This window comes from Engystomops pustulosus, chromosome 1 (genome assembly GCF_040894005.1).
Source record: "Engystomops pustulosus chromosome 1, aEngPut4.maternal, whole genome shotgun sequence".
In the NCBI taxonomy this organism is placed as follows: domain Eukaryota; kingdom Metazoa; phylum Chordata; class Amphibia; order Anura; family Leptodactylidae; genus Engystomops; species Engystomops pustulosus.
Genome location: NC_092411.1, coordinates 66,722,176 through 66,748,827, shown reverse-complemented (window position 1 = coordinate 66,748,827; position 26,652 = coordinate 66,722,176). Strand labels below are relative to the sequence as shown.

General features: G+C 38.6%; 1 protein-coding gene across 1 annotated transcript in view; it reads left to right on the top strand.

Annotated features, from left to right (window-relative positions):
- PTPN11 (protein tyrosine phosphatase non-receptor type 11) overlaps positions 1-12,702 on the top strand; it is a 41,543-nt gene extending 28,841 nt beyond the window's left edge. The window contains exons 13-16 of the mRNA XM_072142739.1: positions 1,937-2,088; positions 2,615-2,739; positions 9,786-9,885; positions 11,047-12,702. Coding sequence (XP_071998840.1) covers positions 1,937-2,088; positions 2,615-2,739; positions 9,786-9,855 — 347 coding nt within the window. The 3' untranslated portion in view covers positions 9,856-9,885; positions 11,047-12,702. The remainder of the gene's footprint in view (positions 1-1,936; positions 2,089-2,614; positions 2,740-9,785; positions 9,886-11,046) is intronic.
- Positions 12,703-26,652: the final 13,950 nt, after the last annotated feature.

Here is a 26,652-nt window from a genome sequence, read left to right as displayed (position 1 = left end):
TTGGATGTTGGTAATTTACTCTACTGTAGTCCCAGCTATGATCAGCTGTGACCGTTATAAAAGGTGTCTCCAATTAAACTTTATTGTTATTCCTGGTTTTATGACAACCCAACATTCTTAAAATACGATTGTCATGGAGACCACAAAAACTTTGGCTGGGGTTACAATTATAAAATATACAGTTCCAACTTGTATACAAATTCAACTTGAGAACAAACCTACAGAACTGTTCTTGTATGTAACCCGGGGACTACATGTATATAATTTTTACATTAAAGTGTTCATAACAGGTATAGTTTTATACATCTCACTGTTATGTCTAGCATGTTTGCTCATGTTTGCAAATGTAATTGTAAATCTGAAATTTGGATTGAGAGACCCTAATGGTGACTTCTATCCAATACTGATGAATGTGTTAACATATTATAAATGAATAAAATTAAAGAAGTAATAACAATGAGTTTTATTGACATTTTCTGTCTAGATAAAAATGTTGAAATCCAGTCTAATTGCAAGCAATTGGAAAGCTCAGGTTCTTAAAAACCTGCTTTAAAGGAAATCAACCAGTTTAAAAACATTTTTAAAAAACCCCTATAAATACTCACCCCCGCTCCTCTTGATGTTGATCCCAGCGCTGTCGGTTGCTCAACTTTATACCCTGTATCGCCTAAAAAAGAAAGTTGTAATTGGCAGCATGGAGCGTGACCTATGGAGCTTGGAGCCCCTTAGGCTCATTTGCATACAGTCCTTCATCCTGGTGGTAGATGCCCTGGTGGTAGATGCTCATGCTGTTTAACGAAAACGTATAGAAGTGGTAGCTTGAAAAATTGGAACCTTTAAGAAGACCCATCCATCTATTACACAGGGGCTTGTGTATGAATGACCCAGAATGATGTATATTCAAGGGGTTGTATCATGTTTAATTGTTTTCCTTTAACCACAGGATAGGGGTTAATCTGTTATTCAGTGAGGAACTAGGGCCCTATTTTCTCTAATTTAATGAAGCAGTAGATCACTCATGCGTCCTGCTGCACCAGTCAAACCTAAGGGAGCATGAGAAATTCTGTAGCACAACGTACACTCACTGTTGTGCTCTGCAATTTCCAATTAGTGAGAACAGGACTGCTGTTTGACCTCCACCAATAAGATTGTTATCCCTTATTCTGAATTGGTACAATCCTTTTAAAGGAAATCTGCCATAAAAACCAAGCCTGATAAACCAGGGACACTTGCACACAGATGCAGGCACTGTGACTGTGTAATCTTCTTATATGTGTTACCCATGGCCTCCTTCCTTCTAAAAATCAATTTTTAAAATGCTAATGAGTCAAAAGAGCTCTGGTGTGGAACCGGAGCTTCTCCATACTGAAATTATCTCTGCTGCAGTGAGATTACATCAGGCAGGGGGAGGAAGAAGTGCTGAGGGAGAAGGGATATGAAGCTACAGCCCGGGCGGGGGGCTCTGGTAACGTCCCCCCAGAGCCCTTTTGACTCATTAGCATAATTTTAGTTCATTTTTAGAAGAAAGGAGGCAATGGATCACAAATAAAAGAAGATTACCACAGTCATAGTTCCTTGTCTCTGCTTTAAACAGTTTAAGGGAAATCTACCATGAAAATCAAGCATGATAAATGCTTGATTTTCATGGTAGATTTCCCTTAAACTGTTTAGAATTTTATAGAAGCATTATATTCTAATTCCACGATGCTTGATGGGAAGAATAGTCCTGCAAGCATTGCCATATGTCCTGCTAAAAGAATTGAGACCCCAATGAGCTCCATAATAAGACTAGTCACTAGTCACTATCTGTACCTGGAGTTCTGATCCACTTCTGTCATGTGTTTATTTTTGTCTGTACTTGAGATACAAAGCAATAGTTTTAACATGGCCTTGGTGCCGGCTCGTATCATTCTAATATTGGTGATCTTATTCATAGGTGTTGATTGCGATATCGATGTTCCAAAAACTATTCAGATGGTCAGATCCCAGAGATCAGGAATGGTCCAGACAGAAGCACAATACAGGTTTATATACATGGCAGTACAGCATTATATAGAAACTTTACAACGCAGAATTGAAGAAGAACAGGTAAGCTACATTGTCCTTGTAGTTTCATCAAGTATCTCTAATGCTGGCCTGTCATAGGGACATAAGGACATACACCGGAGGTCAAACTTAGGGACCAACACACAATTTCTTAAATGTCAGGGTCCTTGAGTATCTGAATATATCCTAACACGACTAATATAGCAGTATTTTAATCTTATTTCATAAATTGTATAGATGTGCTGCTCAAAGTACAGATGGTAATTGGAAATTTTTAGTCAGAAAAATAGCTTTAAAGAATTTAGATATATATATTTTTTTAATCACCTATGGAGCCCCTCAGGCTCATTTGTATACAGTCCTTCATCCTGGAGGTGGATGCCCTTTAAAATCACAGGATAAACTCTTCTTTTACCTCTGTGGCTTCTATCTAATGTAGAGAGATGATGTGCTGCCTGAGTTCCTGTGTATACTGAGACCATTGTAATGGTTATGATATGAAGAACAATGTATGTTTACTCAAGGTGTTTTGTTTTTTTAATGGACATATCTTTTGTTTTATCTTTAGAAAAGTAAGAGAAAAGGGCACGAATACACAAATATAAAATACTCCCTCTCTGAGCAGACAGCGGGGGATCAGAGCCCACTACCACCCTGTACCCCTACACCATTACCAACGCCCACACTTCCAGAGTAAGTAAAGAAGTGCTTTGTCTCGTGATGTACTTTTATGTGTATGTTGCTTATTCTTGGCTTTTTACTAGGTTATTTGCAATTAAAGTAAGCTGAATTTTCCTTTCTGTGACAAATATGCAGGATAAGGAAAACCCAGGTCACAACTTTGTGAGCCAACGCAAGACATAAAAGAGCATACTATACATCTGCACTATTGATCTTCTAGTTATTATTGCTGATTTCCTTTAGTTATCTTTTTGAACTTCAGTTCAAGAATTTTGTAGGTTTCAGCACATTCTCTGCTCCAGTAAATTAAGTTCTGTCCATATTAAAAGGGTTGTACCAAGTTATCCATAGGATAAGCTGATTGTTGGGGTCCGACTCCTGGGATCTCCACGATCAAAAGAACAGATCCCGGCAATCTGGAGTATAGGTATCTTTTTCACACTAATTGTTGCAGGTTGTGTTTTAGGTTGTTTTTTGCTGCTCCATTGATAGTGGAAGTTTTGGAAATTGTTACAGCTTTCTGCTATCTCCAGATTACTATCTATGTAGGTATCCCAGCAGTCAAACCCTCACTGATTAGTTTGTTATTCCCTATCCTGCGGATAAGAGATAAAATGCAAATACCTGTAATAAATAACTCTTATTGATGAAAAATAAAAAAGGAACCTGCTTCCTTCTTGGACATATAGACTATAAAACATGACTACAGAATGCTGCAGGTTCTGAGTTACTATAAGGAGCCCCCCGTTCATCAACTCAATATGCTATAAATGTCTGACAGATATTGGAAACGTCTATCTCCAGCATGGGGGAGTTGCGACTTCCTCTTTGGTTCTTCCTCCTGGATGTTGCAGACCGAGAACAAGTCATTAAATGAGCTGTAGGGGGAAACACTTTTCTGGGGATACATGTAGGTCCCATTTCTTGGACCTGTATCCATCAGACTTTTGTCCTATACTTTAGTTATGTGATACGTGCCTAAGGTGGCAGTATCCCTTTAAAGGGAACCTGTCACCACATTTTCACAAATACAGCTTGTGACTAGAAAACTAGCTGACACCCTTCTTTTAGCTGAAATTGTTAATTTATTGTTAATATATGTATTGTAAAGGTTGTCATGGTAATGTCAATATAAAATGTATAATTTAGTGCTCCCCATTGCATACAGACCCATTGTTTCTTATGGGTCTAATCACATTTCTGTTTTTTGCAGACTGAGAAAAAAAATTGCAGCGTGCATTATTTTGTCTCTTATGCCGGGCCATTTGCATCCATAGAAGTCAATGGATTTGCAAAAAAAATGGATGGCACATGCGTGACATCCGCATGCAGACTATTTTTTTTTCCTCACAAGTAGTGAACAAAACTTATACAGTATGGACTGAACACAGACATCATGTCCACATTTTTTGTAGATGCGCAGCAGACATGCCCTCCTGCTATACACTTTCATTGATTTCATTTAACTTTATTATATGCTTTAAAAAAAATAAAATAAATAATAGTGATATAAAGAGAGATGTCTAGCACATTAAGCCTGTGTCACAGTGTAACTCTATGGAGGCTGTAGTGAAGCTCTTAGGTACATAAAATCTCCCCATTTACAACCAGTAAGCCCTGTACCTCTATGGCATGGTGGAGTGTGGAAGTTGTGAGTTCAAACTCCAGGTTAGGTAAAAAAAAATTTTTAATTGAATGATTTGGAGTCATGTGTCAGGGGAAACCCTGGGAGATATAGAAATGTAAAGGGTATAGGACCTTAGATCAGTGGTTCTCAACCTTTCTAATGCTGTGACCCCGTAATACAGTTCCTCATGCTGTGGTGACCCCAAACCAAGCAACTCGCAGTAAAAACACAGTAAAATTGCGGCTCTGATGGCTATAGGCGACCCCCGGCTTTGGTCGTTCGACCCCCGCTGGGGTCCCGACCCACAGGTTGAGAACCAATGCCTTAGATGATGTCACCCTGGTCACATGACATGAATGTAACACAAGGCACCATGTAAAAAAAATTGACACAGTATTTCCTATGAGTAAATTCCGCTTTATATATCTGTACTTGATTATTAGCAGACGGTCCCTAAGTTCAAGGAGGCAGGGCTCAGAGCTGTCAGTCACAATAATGGGGGGAGAGGAGAAGAGTCAAACCCAGGAGATCAGAGTCAAGGAGGCTAATTTGAATATCAGAAAAATGGCTACAGTGCCTCACCGCCAGCTAATTTTAGGCAATATGGGGAGGACTTGTAATCCTTTACCAGAAAGTTTTGTTGGTTTGGGGGGTAAAATTCTGGATTCTGAATACCTTAGTTGCTATTTGTTTGTATAAGATTCTCAGAGACTTGCATTGTGCTGGATAAATCACCCCAAGTTCTATAAAGTCTGTTCTTGTTACGACCCTGCCACCAACGCCTTGAGACCAGGTCCAATAATAGGCTTAAAGTTGAATTGGCATTATTGGATGTTGACTCTTGCATTGATGTAACATCGTAGTACTTTTCTCAGAGACATAACCTTCCTATGTAACATCACATTAAAGCAGCTAGCTAATTATATGGAATAAATTCCTCTTCTGCTATGTAAGCAATGGGGAATCCACAAAGAAATAGGGGGTTAATGATCCTCTAATACAACTGCTAAGTAGCTTGTAATAAGAACTCTATATTTTATATATTCATTTTATTGCTGTTTAGTTTAATAAACATTTTTTTTCCCCCTGGTTTTGGAAATAGACATGGAATAAGATGCTATCGTATCACTGCTGTGCTACTGAAGACTGCAAAATAAGGCTAGAAAGCTTTTTAGATGATGATAAGCATGAGCGCCATACTGTGAAAATGGCCCAATTGTGTTTACCAGATATAGGAGCAAAGGAAGTATATGTATTCTATTTCAGATGGGAAACAATAGGAGACGTGCAGCAGAACCTGATTGTTATCTTGTCTAGAGTGCATATTGCTAGACCTGGAGCAAACGAGCTGAAACTGAGATGAAAAAGATTAACTTTTCCCAAGGAAAAGGAAAAATAGTCACTAGGAAATATCTGCTCCTGATAAGGCATGAAAAATAAACGTTAATAATAATAATCTTTGTATAGCGCCATCAAGTTCTGTAGCGCTTTACAGAACATACAGGACATATACAAATCTAATATCACATTACAGCTTACACATAGTTATATGGAACAATAGGAGTAAATATATTGCACATTTGTTGTAAAATCATGGCCATAGGCAGTAAGTGTCTGGAGCTGACTTTTTGAGGTCTGTAGAGCGTTTTCTAGAAGTAGTACATATGCTGTGACATCATCTATTGCAGTAGTTGAGGCAATGATGGAGTTTAGAGGCGTAATCTTCTATTATTATCTGATCTGTGATGTAAATGCTGCTGCATAGAAACACTTACAGAATTAGCAAGTGTCAATATATTATTAGCCTTTTTTACTACAGTGAGAAAGTACAGGATAAAATTAACCCCTTAATGACTGCTAGTCATTGGTGCCTAAATGTCCAGGTCAATTTTCGAAATCCTGCTTTTTGCTTTTTTAAATGACAATATCTCTGGAAAAGCTTTACATATCATTACAATATTTGCTTTGTTTTTTAATCACATGTGAGACTTTAACTTACCGTATACTACTGGGGGCAGGCTGGGCTGGCTGTATACTACAGGGGGAAGGCTATATACTACTGGGGGCTTGCTGGCTATATACTGGGGGGGGCGTCTGTGACCAATGCATTTCCCACCCTCTGCTTATACTTGAGTATATACTGTAGTTTTATTTTTATTAAATGAATGTTTTTTTTCTTTAATAATTGATTACAAATGTGAAAAATAAGCTTTTTTTGTCATTTTTCCTATTCGAGTTTTTTTGGTAAGAGTAAGTAACCAAAATATGTTATAAATATGTACAGCATTTTTCAATCTCCTCCCTTTCCAAGGGTCAGAGGGTTCATGTACTTCTACAAATTGAAAGTCTTTCCTGCAGCTTCTTCTATATTCTGCCTTCAGCTTACAGTCTGGGGTGGGAGACACAATTCAAATGCCTATATCTCCTAAACCCTATGTGCATGGATGCTTAAAGGGGCTCTCTGTTCACTATATGTACTTTTTTTTTTCCTTCTTCTTTCCCTTAACTTACACTTTACAAGCAGCTACAGCTGCATCACTCCAAGATGGCTTCCCCCATTCTGCTAAAAGATTACATCTCCCACAATCCCCCTGGTCAGCATAGCTTCTTCACACAGGGACCTGCAGGGAAGGAGCTGACTGCACATATCTGTCTGGAGAGCAGACAACTTATACAGGTAGTTTCTATGGAAAGTGTAAGTGTAGCGGGAGCTGACAGAGCACAGGGATGACTTTGATTTCATGAAAAGGGGGCAGAAGATTTAATGACACTGAATTGGTGAAGTGATAAGTTTGGTGAGATGAGGTATAGTGAGGTATATCTTTGTCACCAGAGAACCTCTCTGAATGATCCAGCTATATCCACTCTTAAAGTTACAATTGGGAATAGAAAGCTCTGTAAAATTGTAAAACATTTTTTTTTTTTGGTACAACTTTAAGGGTGAACATCTTTGGTTCTGTCCATACATCATATTAAAGGGGAGTCTTCTGTACAAAATGACACTAATATTGATAAACGTCCTTTCTGCATGGGGCATGAGCAAATAGAACGTATATATTGTCGTATGACAGTAGTGAAGGGGTTAAATATGGTAACACATTGGGGGGGAATTTATTCTGAACTACTAAGAGGCTCCAGTCTAGATCCAAAAGACCTCTCCTCCAGGTTGGACTTGTTCGGATCTGGTCTGACCTGTCAGAGACTATAGTAAATACAGCATACCAGGCAAAGTGCCTTGCGGGATCTTTGAGAGAGACATGGGACTTCCTATAGGGAATTGGCACAGCTATATCATTTACCACTCCCTTAGGAAGGTGAGGTTTGAGAGTGATGCTAGCTGTGGGACGAGAAAGCAGCCTTAGGAATTTTCTTCAGAGAGTCGCAGAGGGTTCAGAGAGTCACATGTCTATCTCTCTCATGAGGGTGGCTGAGTCAACCTCAGTAAGGAGAAGGGGGTATACAGACTTGTATACTGCTGCTCCCTGCCTTTAGAATGTTTTTGGATTCTTACAACTGAAACTTCGCCAAATAAAAGCAATGTATTTGTAGATAAAACACTTTACCCAGTTATGATATATTTAAGTGGATTATAAAGTCATGGTTGAGGGTGACTGAAAGAAGTTGATCTTGGTTGACCATTAAAATAATGGGTAATAAATGATACAAATCTTCCCAGCATATGGGTAGTTAAACTAAATAATTTTTGTTTTCCTTATCTGTTAGAATTTTGTACATTCGGGGCACTAGGAGCCTGGCTGCAGTTTATAGACCAGCCACTGCATTGCATAAACCTTATATCTCTTCTTTACATTATTGTCCAACTTTGATATAAACTCTAGAGGGGGCTGTTAAAAAAACAAATAAATTAAGCTGTACTTACCTGTTCGACACTCCCGGTCTCCTGTGCCACTGTTGCTTGGGTGCTGTGCGCCTGTTTGTTTACAGGGGCATGGCACCTCCTCTCTGACTGCTTCTGCCTGTCTTGCATGCCCACCTGTCCTAATGCTGTTTCATACACCGGGGCAGGGGATGGGTGGGTATGCCTGGAGATGATGTGCCCCTGTAAACAAACAGGCACACGGTCGTGCGGGAGATCGGCAACGCCGAAAGAAACAAGTAAAGATAATTTTTTTTTTTTTAACAAGAGGCCCCCCCCCCCGCCCACCTCTCCAAGTCGGGCAACCCCTTTAACCCAGTGGCAGAATCTGGCTAGTTGGCTAAAAAGTGAGTCCTGTGTGTTAGGCCCCACAGATCTGACATTGATAACCTTTGAAATCCATGTTCTTCTCCCTGAGACCACTGTCGCCACTGATTTTTATTCTGTTACATAATAGAAAAAAAGTTTGTAAATTGTCTATAGAGTAAGCCACAACCCACAAAACAAATCTGACTTTCTAGTAGGCATTTATGGCCGTTATACCAAGTGCCCAGTGAATAATGGAGGGCGTTGGGTTAACTATTCAGGCCTAATGTATAGTTAGGTTTGTTGTCTCAGTGGAGGGTTACTTAAAGAAAATGATTTCATACACTATGAACCAAACATACCTGTAGAATGCTGTAGCTAGAATGATGCAGAAATATATCTTGTCTAATCCCTCAGCTGAGTGGTTTGGCAAAAAAACAATTATAAAATTCGGGATAATGGGGCTCTGTCGCTCCTTTGCCTGGCTCAGTGCTTCTCCTCATACACTGCTCAGGAGAATGATATAATCACTGACAAGCAGAAGTAATCAGCCATCCCTGCACCATCCCCAGCTGCTGTGTATGAGTGCTCCAGCACAGGTCGATTAGTCCTGTCTGGACAGTGCAGACAGCTCGTGTAACACAGCAGAATCTAAGACTGTTCTCATTCCAAAGGAGTTTATCAACTCTGTGTGAGGAAATACACACCACAGGCTTAGTACATGATGCTGTTCTATCCTATTTAGGTGGATCCCTTGACATTTGGGATTAAACAGAGACTTAATTTGCCTTGAAATGAAGTGATGCTGATGCATTTTTATCTCTGCAACCTTCAGAATTAAAGAAATTGTCAAACCTTCCGGCTTCAACCTTCTCATTCAGCTGTTCATCAAAACCTGTCGCGAACAGGATGTTTTTTTCTTTAATCCCTATCATTTGTGTGGACTATTTGTATAATTATTAATATCGTGCATGATTCGGTAATTACTAGGATACCTTCAGGCAATTTTCACCATCTACAGATTTGAGGTCTGTAGCTGGTATATAGACATGCTTCCAGATAATTTTCTTCCTCTTTCCTAAAAATGCCTCAATGCTTAATCTTGTAATTAGGAATGTAATTCCCAGCCCCTGGAGGTCTGAAAGAGCCATAATGTATGACAGTAGTATATATGTACAACTACCTTGGGATAATATTTGACAGATCACATTGTGATAACTACGCGGACGTCTGTTTTCTGTGTTACAGTATGCGAGAAGATGCTGGTAGAGTCTATGAAAATGTGCTCCTTATACAACAGCAAAAAAGCTTCAGATGAAGTGGAACTCTGCGCCTCCACCACAGACTGGTAAGTGTTTTGAAATTTTTTATTTTTTTGTTTCCGTCTTTATGGCAGTGTACAGGGATAGACAATGGTTGTGCTGACTGGGCTGCCGATGTACAGCCCCATAAACTGACAAAAATTCTTTACCATGGCATACAATAAATTTTTAGCATTTTGAGATACATTAGTTATCCATAAGCATTGGGTGCCGATGTTTTGGGTGCCAGTACCTCATAGTTTGAAATACAAACAAGTCCTGCCATACTACCACTACCTACCTCTTCTCTCCTCCCATTACCCACACACACAGACACACACCTCCTATGCATGTATTGGATTATTATAGTGGTGACATGCTTTTCTTGTGTTTACTTTCCTGAATCCATGATGTACAGATAATTTCCCATTGGGATAAATAGTTTTATTCCATTCTATACTAGAAATAATCTGACCCAGGTGACCCACAAGCTCTTGACAAAGTGGCACAGTTCTTTGCACTCGTACAGTTCTTTTCATCTTGTTTCTTTAACTGGTTTCTTACTTGCATACGTTTGCTTCTTTTAAATTTTTTTAATGAACCACAGCTTAAAGGGGTTGGTCACAATCAGAAAACTTTATCTAGGCAGTCCTTGGCTATATGGTCTCCACCAGAAGGCAGCAGGACTTGGGACGCCCCACGAGGTTCTTCTGTGATCTGCAGGTCCTGGCAGCATTACAGAAGTACTATATGGGTGACTCCATTACCGTTTTGTGATGGAGGCTAACTCTTTTGAGAGACTGTATAAGCAGTTTCCCAACTATTTTCATGGCTCCCTCTATAGCTCAGTATGAGCTCTACATAGAGGACAGAGTTTTCTGCTTTCAGCTCTGTCCACTGTGTAGGATTGATTGGTAGCATATGCTGAACAGTTGATTGTTCGGTCCCTGAGTGATTTGGTATTGATGGCCTGTTTTGAATATCGTCAAATAAAAACAGGGGAGGAGCTTTAATGGCCATGCTTTTGCTACCAAACTCCTTTTTGGCTGAAAAGGCTACCAGTCTGCATGTTTTGGGCATGTGGTAACTCATCTTTACTATTTTGGAAATGATTTGCATGTTCACAGTATAATTTGTTTGGGGCATCTGACAGACTGTATGTACATGATATGCCAGTGTTGTTAATTTGCTCAATTTATTTCCTACAGAATCTAATTTTGAGAAAAGGCAAAGAATGTGAAGAAGAATGGGGAACACATAGGACCTGATTTTGCCCATTCAAACAATTGGTCTGAAATCCCTGCACAGTTAAATTTATTAAGTATTCAAGAACTTTTGGAAAACCTTTGTCCACTCTGTGTATCGCAAAAGCTCAAAATCATCACCATGAAGCATCCTGATCTCTACAACATCGTCTTGTAGAGTCCACTAAAAATCCTACCATGAAGCCGACCCCATTCTTATCTCCCCTTAGAGCCGCTGTGTTTCTAGTGTGATGATAAAAGCTCACTGGGTGCACTTTATTCATTGCCTACCTGAAGGAATAAGGTGAATGGGAACAATTTCTGCTCCACAGTCTAACCTGTGACTATGGACATTACCCATTTACTTCTTCTGGTCTGTCTCCATAACTGTGTAATCTTTCATATAGATCTCAAACTCATGTGGATATGCTTAAAACATGGATATCTGCCCTCTTAGCATTTGCGCAGTATAATGGTGTGTACCCTTTTCTGTCCTGACTTAAGAAAGACATTTTCTTAGAAGATCAGGGAAACCCGGTAGAAATATTGTATGGAAAAATGTTTCTGCTTAGTGCCAATTGTAATATCATTGGGATGGAACTGATGCTGATGTTATGTGTTCTGATCCTACGTCTTGGTTCTATACCAGGTATAGAGATGCAACAAAATTGTTAACGTGCACTTTACAAAGGGTTAAAGGTTAAACCTGTTTCGCATTTTAAAATTGGCAAAGCAGTTCTGCCCATTTATCTCATGTCTCAGAAACTAATAAGGACGATGGCCTTATATCATCCGCGACATAAAAGTATTCATTGTGCGCAAGCAGTGTTTTCAGCAGTAAGGGCCGCTTCTCATAAAGCACCTGTTATGTACCACTCCCATGGCAGGTCCTTCATTGACCATTTCCTTAAAGTGCCTTTACAGTCAGTCTACCTTCAGTTAGAAAGTATTAGAGTGAGGCCTAATCTTTTCCCTCCATACTTGGGCCCCACATGATGGATATTGCACTCTGGAAGATTTTTTTTTTTTTTTTTACAGGTTCTTCATCGTTTTCAAACTTTTTTTGTATTTTTTGTTTGCAGAGTTTGCCAATGGCTCCTGCTTTTGCTTTACATCTGAGATTTTCTGGTATGTTTGTTGCTCACTATTGGTAAACCTCTTGCCTGTAGGAGCCTCTTCATGTAACTTCCCTGTTCGATCTTATTTTTCAGCTGTTTCTGCTTTTGTTGCCTTGTTTTCTCATGCTCACATCATTGGTGATGCTTGCTGGCAACATCCTGGACATAAACCCAGCATCCTACAGGTCCTACCCAAGCTCAATGTCCTGGACCTGTTTTGTCAAGCAAGGAGTCTTACTTGGACTTGGCTAAAATATCAACCATGTGTTGTGCTCAGTTTCACTATTTTAGTCCTATAAAATCATGAATGTGTTAGTGACGACTGTGCACATGGTTAATAATTCTTCATAGACTACACTAAAACTCTCTGTATTGTAAACTCTTATGCAATCCCAGTACAGGTTACATATGTTCACAAAATTTAAGCCATAACCATTTTACTGAATGTGTGACATGTCCCAGCTACTTGCACCTTGTGATGCAGGAACCAATGTTCAGCTTTTTTTTTTTTTTTACAGGTTCTTCATCGTTTTCAAACTTTTTTTGTATTTTTTGTTTGCAGAGTTTGCCAATGGCTCCTGCTTTTGCTTTACATCTGAGATTTTCTGGTATGTTTGTTGCTCACTATTGGTAAACCTCTTGCCTGTAGGAGCCTCTTCATGTAACTTCCCTGTTCGATCTTATTTTTCAGCTGTTTCTGCTTTTGTTGCCTTGTTTTCTCATGCTCACATCATTGGTGATGCTTGCTGGCAACATCCTGGACATAAACCCAGCATCCTACAGGTCCTACCCAAGCTCAATGTCCTGGACCTGTTTTGTCAAGCAAGGAGTCTTACTTGGACTTGGCTAAAATATCAACCATGTGTTGTGCTCAGTTTCACTATTTTAGTCCTATAAAATCATGAATGTGTTAGTGACGACTGTGCACATGGTTAATAATTCTTCATAGACTACACTAAAACTCTCTGTATTGTAAACTCTTATGCAATCCCAGTACAGGTTACATATGTTCACAAAATTTAAGCCATAACCATTTTACTGAATGTGTGACATGTCCCAGCTACTTGCACCTTGTGATGCAGGAACCAATGTTCAGCTTTTTTTTAATACCTATTATTGAAATTACTGCTGTATAAGGTACTTCACACCCCATGTGGTCCCACTAGTTCCTTATTCATTGTCAGACTCTTTCCTTTAAGTAGCTATTTTATGGTATTAGAGAATTAATGAATTGGTTGGTTAATATGGGTACATATTAGTGAACAGAACTGTATCCCTTAGCGGAAGCATTGATACAACTAACCAACAGTGGGCATAGTTTGTACCTTTTTATTATTATTATTATTACTCTGTTTTTACTAGAATTATTACACCTGCCCAATGTATCTGATAAAATCTGTATTACTACTGGGCTCTGAACATTGAATCGATGTTATTGATCGCCAGACGAATCCAAAATAATGTGTGATCTTGAAATGCCAAATCATTTTATATAGCTATAACTGCTAATAAACATGTATTGAAAGCACTATATTGTAATATTGAGGTTTAATATTTGCATCTTCATAAAAAAAAGTGGTTGACGTGCCTCTTCTATTTTACAGAGGCTTTTTCATTATTATTGTGTCAAACCTCCCAGACAGCGAGCAGATTGATTCAGGTTTTTGCCAAAAATGAATTCCATTTCTATGCAAGCAGTGGAAGGATTTGTCAAAGGAGATTTGCTGGCTGGGAAAAGCTATCCAAAAAAAAGGAAAGGGGGTAATCTACAATTTTTTTTTTGTGTGTGAATGATTACCGTATATACAGGAACATGGACAGTAGTGGCTAGAGATGGATGAGCCGCCTAGTCATGAGTTTTCCCTCAATAGGTAATGGAGTTTTACTTGCAGCAAATGATTGTCTACCACGTCAGTGATTCAGTATGCAGATACATACTGGTCATAATAATAAATGACCTAAGGATATCACTTACAAACACGAGGTGAAGATAATAATGCGGTACCAGAGATGTCTGGCAGACTTCGCCATCTACAGTCGGTTCCCTACTTAAGGACACCCGACTTACAGATGACCCCTAGTTAAAGACAGACCCCTCTGCCCACTGTGATCTCTGGTGAAGCTCTCTGGATGCTTCACTATAGTCCCAGACTGCAATGATCAGCTGTGAAGTGTCTGTAATGAAGCTTTATTGATAATCCTTGGTCAATCCTTGCGACTACTTGTATTCATAATTATACAGTAGTTGTTTTTTTCTTTTGGTACAGCATTTAAGTTCTTATTTTTATGACCAAATCTTACATCTAAAAAAAATATAGGAAAAAAAATTACAAAATGGTAAACTGCATAAAATGTGTGTGGGATTTTATTACTATGTCACGTGAGGGTACAAACCTTTATTCTTTCTAAAAATTGATATTACTTGGTTTGGTAGTATCCTGATGAATAGAATATGTTCTATACCTATATCAGACCTTTCTACCAAGCTTCTTCTCTTTTCATGGCGAATGTATATTTTGTCACTATTGGCATATGATTTCAGTTAACAGCACATGTTGTAAAGGGTAGTTACATTTTTAATAACTATTTTTATAGCTGCCATATTCTTTAGATTTTGTGTAGCTTTGTAAATACACTTTATTATTTGTGTACTTGACTCTTTTTCTAACCTCAAATTTACAGTACAATGTGTGATGTAAGGAATACACTCCGTAGAATATTTCTGAGAAATGAAAACATAGAGATGTGCATTTAGAAACCAGCTAAATGTTTAATGCAGCTGTGAAAGGGAATGATCTGTACGTAAAGATTCTCAATACCAGATACATATGGCAGAGAATATAGGAGTTGCTAAATCAGGTTAAAATAAAAAAGATTTTGTTCTGTAAATCAATAGTGCATTTGATAATACAGTCGGTCCCCTACTTCAGAACACCCGACTTACAGACGACCCCGAGTTACAAATGGACCTCTGGATGTTGGTAATTTACTGTACTTCAGCCGTAGGCTTCAATGATCAGCTGTAATGGTTATCCAAGGTTTCTGTAATGAAGCTTTATTGTTAATCCTGGTTCTTATGAAGACCCAACATTTTAAAAATCCAATTGTCACATAGACCAAAGAAAATCCTGCTGGGGTTACAATGATAAAATATACAGTTCCGATATACAAATTCAACTTAAAAGCAAACCTACAGAACACTGTTCGTAACCCAGGGACTACTTGTAGTAACATTTTGTAATATATCTTAGTAAAGGAATATTCTTTTGTTCAATTTTTTTCCTCTCCCTTTTGTTTCTGCATTTACTTAATGTGTCCAAATAAGCCTTCTTCCACAAATAGCTGACAGATATAAAGTGGCTCTCTGTAAGGAGATGCTTATACAGGTCTGTAAGGAGACAAGTAAAATATTCTCCTGGTCTGTAAGGATTTAAAGGGGTTGTCCAGCCACAAGACGTTAGGATAGACACAGGATAGGGGCTAACTTGCTGAGTGGTGGGGGTCTCAATGGCAAGACGCCCATGTATGACGGGATGGAAAGTCTGTTGTACCCCAAGTGAACAGAACATCTGGTCGCTCTACTCATCTGTTCATCTCTATGGTGAATGCCATACTCTGCTATCTCTGTCAGGTCCATAGACAGTAAATGCAATAGCATTGAGCATGTCCATCCTGCAGCTCCATTCTTTTTGGTTGCAATGGGGGAGAGGGGGAACAACGGATACATGGGGATCAGCAAGTTACCCCCTTTCCTGTTGAAAGGAGCTATTATCAACTGCACCATTTCTGAAATAAAAAGGCTTTAGTATTTTTATGTTGGATATGTAACCTCCAGTCACTTTCTTATTGACCACAGTTTTTCTGTTCTGTTCCCATAAACCTCTACCATATCCCCCAACGAATGTACACCCTTTTCTTTACAATTAATCGTCTAAATCTAAATTGGTATAATTTGTTTTATATAAATCTGGCAAAGTCTTTACAGTCCTCTTGATTCTTTACAGCATAATTAATGTACTATTACCTGAGGTGTTATTACGATAATCTTTTTTTTTTTTTTTTAATTAGTTTTTCTTTAGCTGTTTTACTGTTCTGTGTGGACTAAAACTTGAAATTGCTGGTTATGTTATGATGTGCGTAGATCTTGATGAACAGTGTTTCCTGTTGTGTAGGTTGCTATATGAAGGGCACATACTAAATGTTATTCTAAACAGTATTGTCTATCTATTTGGGTTATTTTAATAAAAAAAAGCACCCACAAGCTCCATTACTTCTACCTTTTTTTTGTTTTTTTTATGGCTTTCAGACAATAAGACCCCCTTAGCTGCACCTTCTAGTTCTGGAAATAAAGCATTGGTTGACAGTAAATCTTTGCTTGGGTATTATTTGTACCTCTTGGCTATTATATATTCACCAATGGACCCCAAAAGAGAGAGATCAGTCGCTGCCTGCATTGATTTATACCATGTCCAGAAACAATTCTGTATAATTCTCTATATATGTGACACATGTGACATAACATGAACCCCATTCATGTTATCCTCCTATCTCTATTCCTATAAAAACTATAATCATCTGCAGGAGGAAACAGAAGTGCCATTTTTCTGTAGGTATGTAGGATTTTTTTTGGAACAAACATACTAGTTGCCCACGGGTTCAAGTCTGCTGCACAAACTATCTCTTTTCATGTTCGGGATCTACCGGGCTGAGCCTAGAATCACTGAACTGCCAATTCGGTCATTCCAGGTTGAGCCCCATAAAGTTTGTTAGAACACTGTGTAATGTAAAAACATGTTTGTTTTTTTTAAATGGTCTCCTTGAATCCCTCATTTTGGGATCTTGAACCAAAATGAAAGGTAAGGATGGACATACCTGTATTATTTCTTAAAGATCTTATTCTTAAACATAAATTCACGTTCTGTTCATATTCCCTCTCACGAAGACATCCAGAATACACATCTGAATATACTACTTTCTAGTGTCTATCTGTGGGTTGTGTTGCAGTGAATACTGGCTGTACAGATGGTTATAGATGGGATCTAATTGTCACAATGCTAATTACATATAGAGAAGAATGATTCTGGTGTGGCTATAATAATTAGGAATTTAATAACTTAGGCCATAGTAGGCCATGTGGGAAATCTGCCTTTCATAATAGAAGACAGATCTATAGGTATTTATATCTGAACAACTATACAAAGGGCAAGTCTATGGCTGTTGTATAACTACCATATATTTTTTTATATGTGTCTATATGACACACGTTTTGTCTAGAAGGTCTAGCTAAAAAGTGCCTGAAGCTTCTAGTCTGAAGTTTGACAGGATTTGGCAATGCCAGACCCTCTTGACTTCTGTACTTAAAATCAGGTGAAGCGCTGTCAAGTATGAATGGATGCATATAGCAGAGCTGTGTGTGTGAATAGATAGATATAGCAGAGCTGTGTGAATAAATGGGTGGATGTATCAGAGCTGTTGATGAATGGATGTAGCTTGGCTATTTGTGTCAATGGAGGGATATAGCAGAACTGTGTGTAAGTGAAGCAGTTCTGTGTTTGAGTATGTGACCACCAGGGCATTTTAATTTGTGTCAAATATATTTTCTTTTTTTTTTAATACGAATTGTAACGTGGGTCTTCTAGTCCAAAAAATAAGATACCGTATTGATGATCCTAATTTTTTTTTTTTTTTTTTTAAGGGGTCTATATTTTGAGGAAAGCTTGCTTTGTTGGTGATCACTCGCTCAGCTAAATGTCATGAAGACAACTTTCTTCCCATTGAGGGTGCACATACATTTATGTACAGATTGTCATACTATTAATAATCCTTTTTATCCCCCAAGGCTTCCTTTACACGTGGTATAATCTAAACAATTCGCACAATTGTTGATACTGGGCTTGAAAAATTCCGAAAAGGCGGGTCTACTAATGCAAAAAATGGGAATTTTAGTCAGTTGGGACAGCAGAAGGGCACCAGGTTTAGGTGGATTGTTTACCTGCCTGACTAAAGAGAAATTAATGCAATATTTGCAATATTTACCTGACGAGCATTTTACAAATTGAGATGATTGTAAGATGTAAGGGGTATTCCCATCTGGTCAATTACATTTAATTTAATTCATTTGCCATATAAGCATTTCTTTAATTGGATGTTATTAAAAAAATTTCCTGTGTGAAGATAATTTCTCATAAATGTTGCCGTGTTGTCCCTTAGAAACTAGAGTTTCCTCGGATACGACCACCTCACATTTTGGCAGCGGTGGACAGACATACGCTATTTAGCCCTGCCTGACCACCTGGATTCAGCGATCATTACCACAGGTCGGCTGTGGGACATGCAGTAACTCCCGGACATTACATACACCCTTTGTGCAATCCCTCCAGGAGAGGTGGCTGTATCAAGGACACAGTCTTGTTTCTTAGGGACCATGTGACTACCTGTGTGAAGATAATTTCTCATAAATGTAATTTTTTTTAATAACATCTAAATTGAGAAATGTTTGTATATGGCAGATTAATGAAATTGAATGTGAATGCCGAGACGAGAATACCCCAGCAGATTCTAAAGAGTGCATGCTAATATTGAAACTGGAAATAAAAAAAAACAAAAAACAAAAATCGTCTGTGATTGTAAACCACAACCAAATGCTTCTAAAAATCTAGACCTGGATTATGTATTATCAAAGTTTTTCACCTTTAAAACTTCCATTTGAGGTTTGTTCTTTGCCCAATGGACACATCAAGGTTGACAATTGTAAATTTCTGGACAACCTTCAAAAAATTTTTTTTCCAATATTTTTTTCATACATATGTGTTTTTGATCTTTAGTCTGTGTAACAATTTATTATAATTGTAGTGATCATAATTTCGCAGGGTAAGTTCAATACTGTTTAAAAGAAATGTATCAGCAACTGAATATTTTACTTGGCAAACCCAAGTCCCAGGCAGTTTTTATTTTCGGATTGTAGATTTATCTATTGACGCTGCCATGTTTCTCAAGATTATACTCTGCTCTGTTAATGGTATTTGGTGATACACTTTACAGCAGCGTCATGGCCATAGGCAGCAATAAACCAGACCTGAGTCTTCTAGGTGTGCAATGTGCAGGTAGGAGGTGCAGATAAGCTGTGACATCATCTATTGTCTGTAGTGGTGGACATTCTGGATTTCTTTACTTTGTTTTAATAGAGGTTTTCTCCTCTGTTCTAATCCTAATCGTCAGTCTATGTTGTAAATTAGGTGATCTGCATAGTAAACCCCTACGGAATTAGCACATTTTTTTTTGTAAAATATGGATAAGGGAACAAAAAAAAATATATAAAAAAAATTATGTTTGCCATAAAAACGTGTGTGTGTGTGTGGGGGGGATATTTTTCCTGTAATTTTCTGCGACCCTTTCCTTTTTGAGTCTTCATACTGAGCTTTCTATAGGGTCTAGTCATAATAATTCACAGATTTTCAACATGACCATAAAAATGAAACATCGGGTTGGCAATTCTGCTATACAGGACTACTTACAATCTGAGACCTAGGAAAGTTAAGACTAAAACTAAAAGAGCCCCTCGTCAGATTGCCCGCACCTATGTAGTTCTGTGGAGCCTCCAGCGTCACTGTCCACCGCATTAACATGAATGGAGGCAGGAATTCTTACAGACTCTGGTCATTACTCGAAATTATTTTGTACCAGCTATAAGAAAAAAAAAAAAAAAAGTTTCTCGGATTCATGTTCAATGTATGAGTGTTATTTTTCCAGCATTGTTTTTTTTCTTCCTCCCAGTTTTTAAATCCCAAAGATGCTCAGGTGGACGTTACAGTTCAGTATCGCCGGATCCTATATGTGTACTCTTTCTCTTACGTTCTATGATTTTCCTTTAAAGAAATGTAAGCGATCATATAAATGTTGTTTGGCAGATGGTTTTGCTTTGAAGAATTGATTTTTGTTTTTACGATTGTTTTATCTTTTTATTTTCATTGTGTTGGACTGAAATGATGAATGCCGGGGTGTTTTCAGAATATGCCCAGATGGTTTATTTAGTCCTAGAAAAACCTACATAATTTTCACATGTTTACCCTGTCTCAGACAACCAAATGGTCTGTCACAAAGATTGATTGATTGAAAAATATATACACCTACTTTGAATGACCTCTGAAGTATTGTACCAGAGTATTAGTTAAATTGTAATATTTTATTGATTATTGCTATCCTTTAAAAGGAAAACCTTTAGAGGTGTCATCGATCTGATGTGAATTGTGAAAATGTTAATAATGACGTGTTTATTACATTTACTGTTAATACAGGAAAAAGATGGAAAATTATTGCCTTTTTTGACCACATCTATTGAAAATCATGTAATCCATGTACAATTGTCAGACAATGTGACATTAAAGAATAGTTTACATATAGAAATATTGGAGTCTGTGATACTTGTCTGGTTTTTAAGATCAGAGTTTTCAACTTCATTGACATGTTAGGGCTCATTTATATTAGCGTTATGGTGCCTCACCGTGCCATGAATGTGTACGGCGAAATATAGGACATGTTACACCTGCCGGCCGCTCGCTTCTCTATGGAAAGGTGAGTAGCACTCACCCCTCCTCCTCTTCAGTGCGCGGCTGTATATTTGCTCTGGCGACCATATGTTGTGTGAATGTACTCTTAACCCTTTCACGACCCGTGATGTACCGTAATAGTATGTCACGGGTCGGCCGCGGGTGAATGAGCCCTCTCTATAGTCAAGTCATTGCTGCATATCCCAGCAAAGACTTACCGGTAACACCCGCACATTGCCACCAGCAAAGCTGCCGGCGGCTTCAAAAAGCCTAGATCGTCGCTACCCGTGAGGTCATCAGGGAGCAGCGATCCGTCACCATGACAGTCTCGGGTCTCCCGAAAAATCAGCACATTGTAATGAATGAGGAGGAAAATCCCCGTATACTGCCATACTGTAGTATGGCAGTATATGATAGGATCGATCAGACAACCTAGGGTTAAAGTACCCTAGGGATTCTGAAAAATAGAAAAATAGTTAAAACTTTAAAAAGTTAAAAAAAAGTATAATAAAAAACCTAAAAATTCAAATCTCCCCCCTTTCCCTAGAACTGATATAAATAAAGAGTGAAAATCACTAACACATAAGGTATTGCCATGTCCGAAAATTCCTGTTCTACGATTTTTCACTGCATTTAACCCTGTAACGGAAAATAGCATCCAAAGTCGAAAATGGCACTTTTTTGCCATTTTGAAAAATATAAAAAAAATCATTAAAAAGCGATCCAAAGGTCGTACAGTCCTAAAATGGTAGCATTGAAAACTTCATCAGAAGTCGCAAAAAATTATACCACCCACAGCTTTGTACACTGAAGTATGAAAAATTTATTAGCCCCAGAAGATGGCAAAATAAAAAAAAAAAATTTCTACACAACTTTAGTTTTTGTAAATGGAATAATAAATAGCATCTCTATGAAGTGCAATTTGTTACGCTGAAAACAAGCCCCCACACATCTCTGTACACGTAAAAATAAAGTTATAGATTTTTGATTCTGTGTAGTGAAAAATGGAAATGAAAAAACAAAGAAGGGCAAGGTCCCTGTTTCTAGGTACTAAAGATAGGGGCAGCCTATAAAATTGACTCCTCTCAGGCAAAGTGTGACTGCTCATTTTCACATGACTTTTGGAGGGAGATTTTATTTTTTAAGCGGGCAAGATTTCACATAGTTAACTTTTGGGTAAAATATGGTGAGTCTCTTTAATACTTCAGATGGTGTGATCAATAACTACACCATCTAAGGTATCTGAAAGAAGTAGGGGACTCTCTTTGTTTCTGTATTAATGTCCCAGAATACACGGTTACCTTAAAAGCTAGGAGTCCAAACAAAGGATTCCCAAAGGATTGCCATTGGTATCTGTCTAGTGGGCTGTGGAGAAGTGCAGTCCTTAAATTTCATGGCAAAGTAACTGTGGCCATAAACATCAAATTGCTGTTTGCTAAACAAGCTGACATGTCAGCTATTCCTAATAAAATCTCCATATACATTTGTACTCATGTCTTCGAAACGTCAAATTGCCTAATTCATGTTTGTTTTGTTTGGAAGTGTTCGGAAGTACCCCTGGAGATCTATGTAATCATAACTTTTTTGTGTGTATTGTGAAATATGCATTAATATTCTAGGGTTGTAGCTGGACTTGGAACAATAGCAAGCTTCTGCTAAGATATTGTAGAGGAAAGGGGCTGGGGAGCAATATGAATATTGTGATCTAAGTTACAGCTGTTGGGGGAGAGTTCCACAGTGCTCCAAGCCCAGCTACAGATGCTGCTATAAACAACACGGAAAAAGGTACGGTTATATAGCTTTTTTTCTGGTTTGTAATAGGAAACTGCATTTTGTATAGCTGCAATTGTAACTACCTGTGGGATAAAATTAAATTAGTTTTGCTACAAGTCTGTAAAGTTCATCAAGAACAAGCACAATGAATCGTATTCAAACCCCCCTCCATAACTGTGTTTAAAAGTGCAGTACAGACAACTCCACTTAAATCTGTCTCCTCCCATCAGTAAAATCCTTCCCCCAAACTTTTTGCCTTTGTCTATGTTGGATCTGCCCATCCACGCCCTGGCCCCACCCATCAATGTTTGACTCTGCCAATTGTGGGGTGTGTTAAATAATAACAAGATCTGTAGTTTCCCACACAGTGCTCACTGCTAAATTCACCATGCATTCTTATCTACTCACACCAAGATATGAAGAGACACCGAGCTGTCAATCAAAGGAAGAAGGCGGGGTTCAATGGCAGGCTGGAAAAAGTGACTCTTCTCTTCAGAATTGACTTTTGTGCACCTACTTGCATATCTGAAAAAGGGTGTAATTAAGGTACAGTGCCTCAATGGTAGATAATTTTAGGTGATATGGGGAAGACTTTTAACCCTTTACCAGAAGGGATTACTGGTGTGATAGGTAAAATTCTGGTTAAAGGTCTTCTGTAAATTCTGAAAAAAATGATTGGTGTTTGCACAGAAATGTACAAACAACTATACGCCCATTCCCACTGACCTGTAGAAAAACTGTCAAGTTTTGTTGCTATTGTTTTGGTGGCTTTTTTAAACATTTTTTTTCTCTTCCAGTCAGGGTCTTGCACTGGTGGCCATATGAACACAAGCATAATGTTTTTTGCAATACTTTATTTTCCAAAACTTTTATAGCCTGTCCTGACCTAATAGGCTAATGCTGATGTTATACCTTTAGGAATTTGCGCTAAGGTAATCAATGCCTTGGCCCCCAGTGAAATAGATTTTGGAGGCCCACCAAATGCCATTTGGAAATATTGCATGTACTTTTAAGAATAGAATAGAATGCTTTATTGTCCCCATAGGGGAAATTGATTTTGTCACAACAGCAGCAACAACACCTCCATTCATGATCACAATTATACATATATGAACAATAAGGATACTAGCATACATATAATACGTACAAATAAATACATCTACGGCCACGTTCGCACAATTTGTTTTCATTGCGTTTTTTTTTTTTTTTTTGCCTATGGCCATGTTCACAATATGCACTTGAATTTCATTTTAAAATGCAGCTACAGTATCTCCTCCCCAAAAACACACGTGTTTTGACATTAAAGATTGTGTTTGGTACATAGCAGCAAGTAGCAACTTGTTGCTACTTACCGAAAGCATGCATATAGGTCACTTATGTCATATAGGTCACATCTGCGTTCAGGGAGGAGATACTCCATAGGTGCTGGAAGTGCATTTTAAAACACAATTCAAGTGCATCGTATGGAAATGGACTTGGTGTCCAACATTAGAACCTATTATTAAAATCAATCTGTACCTCAGTCAGCTCCCCCATTATATTGTGGCCCCCTCAGTTTTCCCCTCGTATTGTGGGTCCCCTCTCGTTTCCCCTCGTATATAGAAGGATTAGATTTCAGGACCATTACAGTTGTGCCAAGAGCAGCCCTTCACAACTAGTACATCATTCCAACAGTAAAACATGGTTAGTGCAATGGTACGGGGATGCTCCATGGCCTCAGGATGGGAACTTTTATCTATGTAGTAAACGGGAATTCTGTGCTATGCTGAAAGCATTTAAAAAGATCCTCAGATCACATTGGTGAAGCCGGATCTCAGTCGGCTTCTGATATTCACAATGAAAAGACTATTGAGAACTCCAACCCCTTTAGCACTGCTTAAAGATTTGTTACTGACACATTATAAGCAATGCAATGTCCTGTCAGATTGTTGTGTCTGTGAAATCTATAAGCTGCGCCAAAGGCCCTGTACAGTCTTATATTAGAACTCTTCAATTGCATTTTCTCACATATTTCTGTGCTCTAAAATACAATTGTAACAAATTCCCTTGTAAGGGTTATGCAATAAGATCTATTATAGATCAGAAAACTCACAGAAACATAAAGTTTCGATGTAACTAGTCCTGAATTGAAGAATAAAGATGACGTGTCAGAACTTGAAGAAAGCAGCTTATATGTGAAAATGTGCTAATGTGTCTGATTGATGCAGATCTGAAAAGTAAAGTGGAAAAGGCACCTCATCAGCAAGACTTATGGCAAAGCACAGCGTCAGATTGCTTATGTTGCTATGAAATCAATTATTTAATGGTTTCCAAAAATGCAAGTTGAAAAACGTAAGAATAGTTAAGGCTTGATAAGCAAAAGGACAGTGATTGTGTTTGCAGGAAAGCTGCTGTGACCTCTGAATTCAGGGCCCCCTGACCTGGATGATGTATGATTTGCTTTGCCTTAACCAAGAACTATATTCATGTCAGGGTGGTCACAGCACAGCAATTGAGCCCATAGCCAACAGCTTTGAGTCAGATTTTTCTATGTGTGCTGTACTCAATGACTGTCCATTTTATTTAAACTCCAGTAACACATAGTGTAGTAATCCGGTGAAATAGAGCATTAAATTTAAAACAACCTCTTCAAGGGCAGCTCACAGCTACTTGACTTTCCACTGACCTTTTGTCTTTTACGATAAATTGCAGCCCGAAATCCAGCAAACTCCATCTTTTAGAGTTCACACTTCTTCAAGCAGATCTTATAATGCAGTGATGGCGAACCTATGGCACTGGTGCCAGAGGTGGCACTCAGAGCCCTTTCTGTGGGCACTCAGGCCATAAGCCCAGGACAGAGTTCACCAAACAGGAACAAATCCATTAAATCTTCCTGCAGTCCTAGGCAACTTATGAGATGCTGCGCGCAGCACTATTTTACAGCGACACTTCATTGACTGTTTGGAACTGCTTGAAAAGTGAGAGGGTGTTGAAAGAAGTGCATTATCTTTGGAGGTCCTCCTGCTGGACCCACCATTCTTTCTAAACAGAGAGAGCCTGGAGAGAAGCTACAATGATGGTCTGAATTTGCCCACCTTGTTTCAACTGTATTGGTGGCCTCAGGGGGCCGATACAATTAAACAAGTGAAAGAACAGGTAGCAGTAAGTTATTGCTTAAAATGACACACTGGCACATCAGGGTAAATAAGTGGGTTTTGGTAGTAGTTTGGGCACTCGGTCTCTAAAAGGTTTGCCATCACTGTTATAATGGAACACTAGTTGGCTTATAAAGTACTGCTGAATGTATGCATTACTAATAGAAAATGATTGTTAAAGCTTTATTCTTTTAAATTTTGAGAAGGGCTCCAGCCTTTCCTGACTTAAAAAACATGTTGTAGGGAATAGTAGGGTTGAGAGTATGCAGTAAGGCAGCAGTGTGGTACCATTGCAATTCAGGATTTTATTGGGTTTCTTTATAGGTTTTGCATATCGGGCATTTAGCCACTCTACTCTATATGATCTGCCAAAGGGAAAAAGAAATAGGTTTACCAATATCAGCTTTCCACTTGGTCATCTACCTATGTGGGGCAGAGAGCTCTCAGGAGGTGAGGAAAGTATCCGACACATCATAGAGATAAGGCCCCTGACCAACTAACACAAGGCCTCTGTTGATACAGAGAGATTTTTGTGGAGACAAAAGAGTCAATCATAAAGTGGCAAATTTGAAAGTAGTGAAACCACTCACCATTGGGGAGATGGTGAGATTGCACCAAGTAATCAAAGAGTCTGAGCTAACCTAAAAATTCCTTTAGTTGCCCATGGCCATGCCATAGAAAATGTCATCCTTTCTGGCAAAAGGGTATTGAAAAGGACTGAAAGCATGTATGCCTTCTGGAAAGAGTAAAGGCCATTGCACACAGCAGAGAGTATTGAGGCTGAGGGGGGGCTGAGCCCCACAATAAAGAGTTGGGGTTCACAGTTCTATCTGCTTTGTAAAATGCGGGCAGAGTAGTCCAATATGGCACACAAAGGAAATGAGTAGCCCTAAAATAGCTTGCAATGTTAAGCACTGACAACACCCCTTAAGATTTCAAGGTCAGCGTCTCAGATCTTGGTATCCTGTGATGTTTGTCCCAGATGACATTAAATATCAC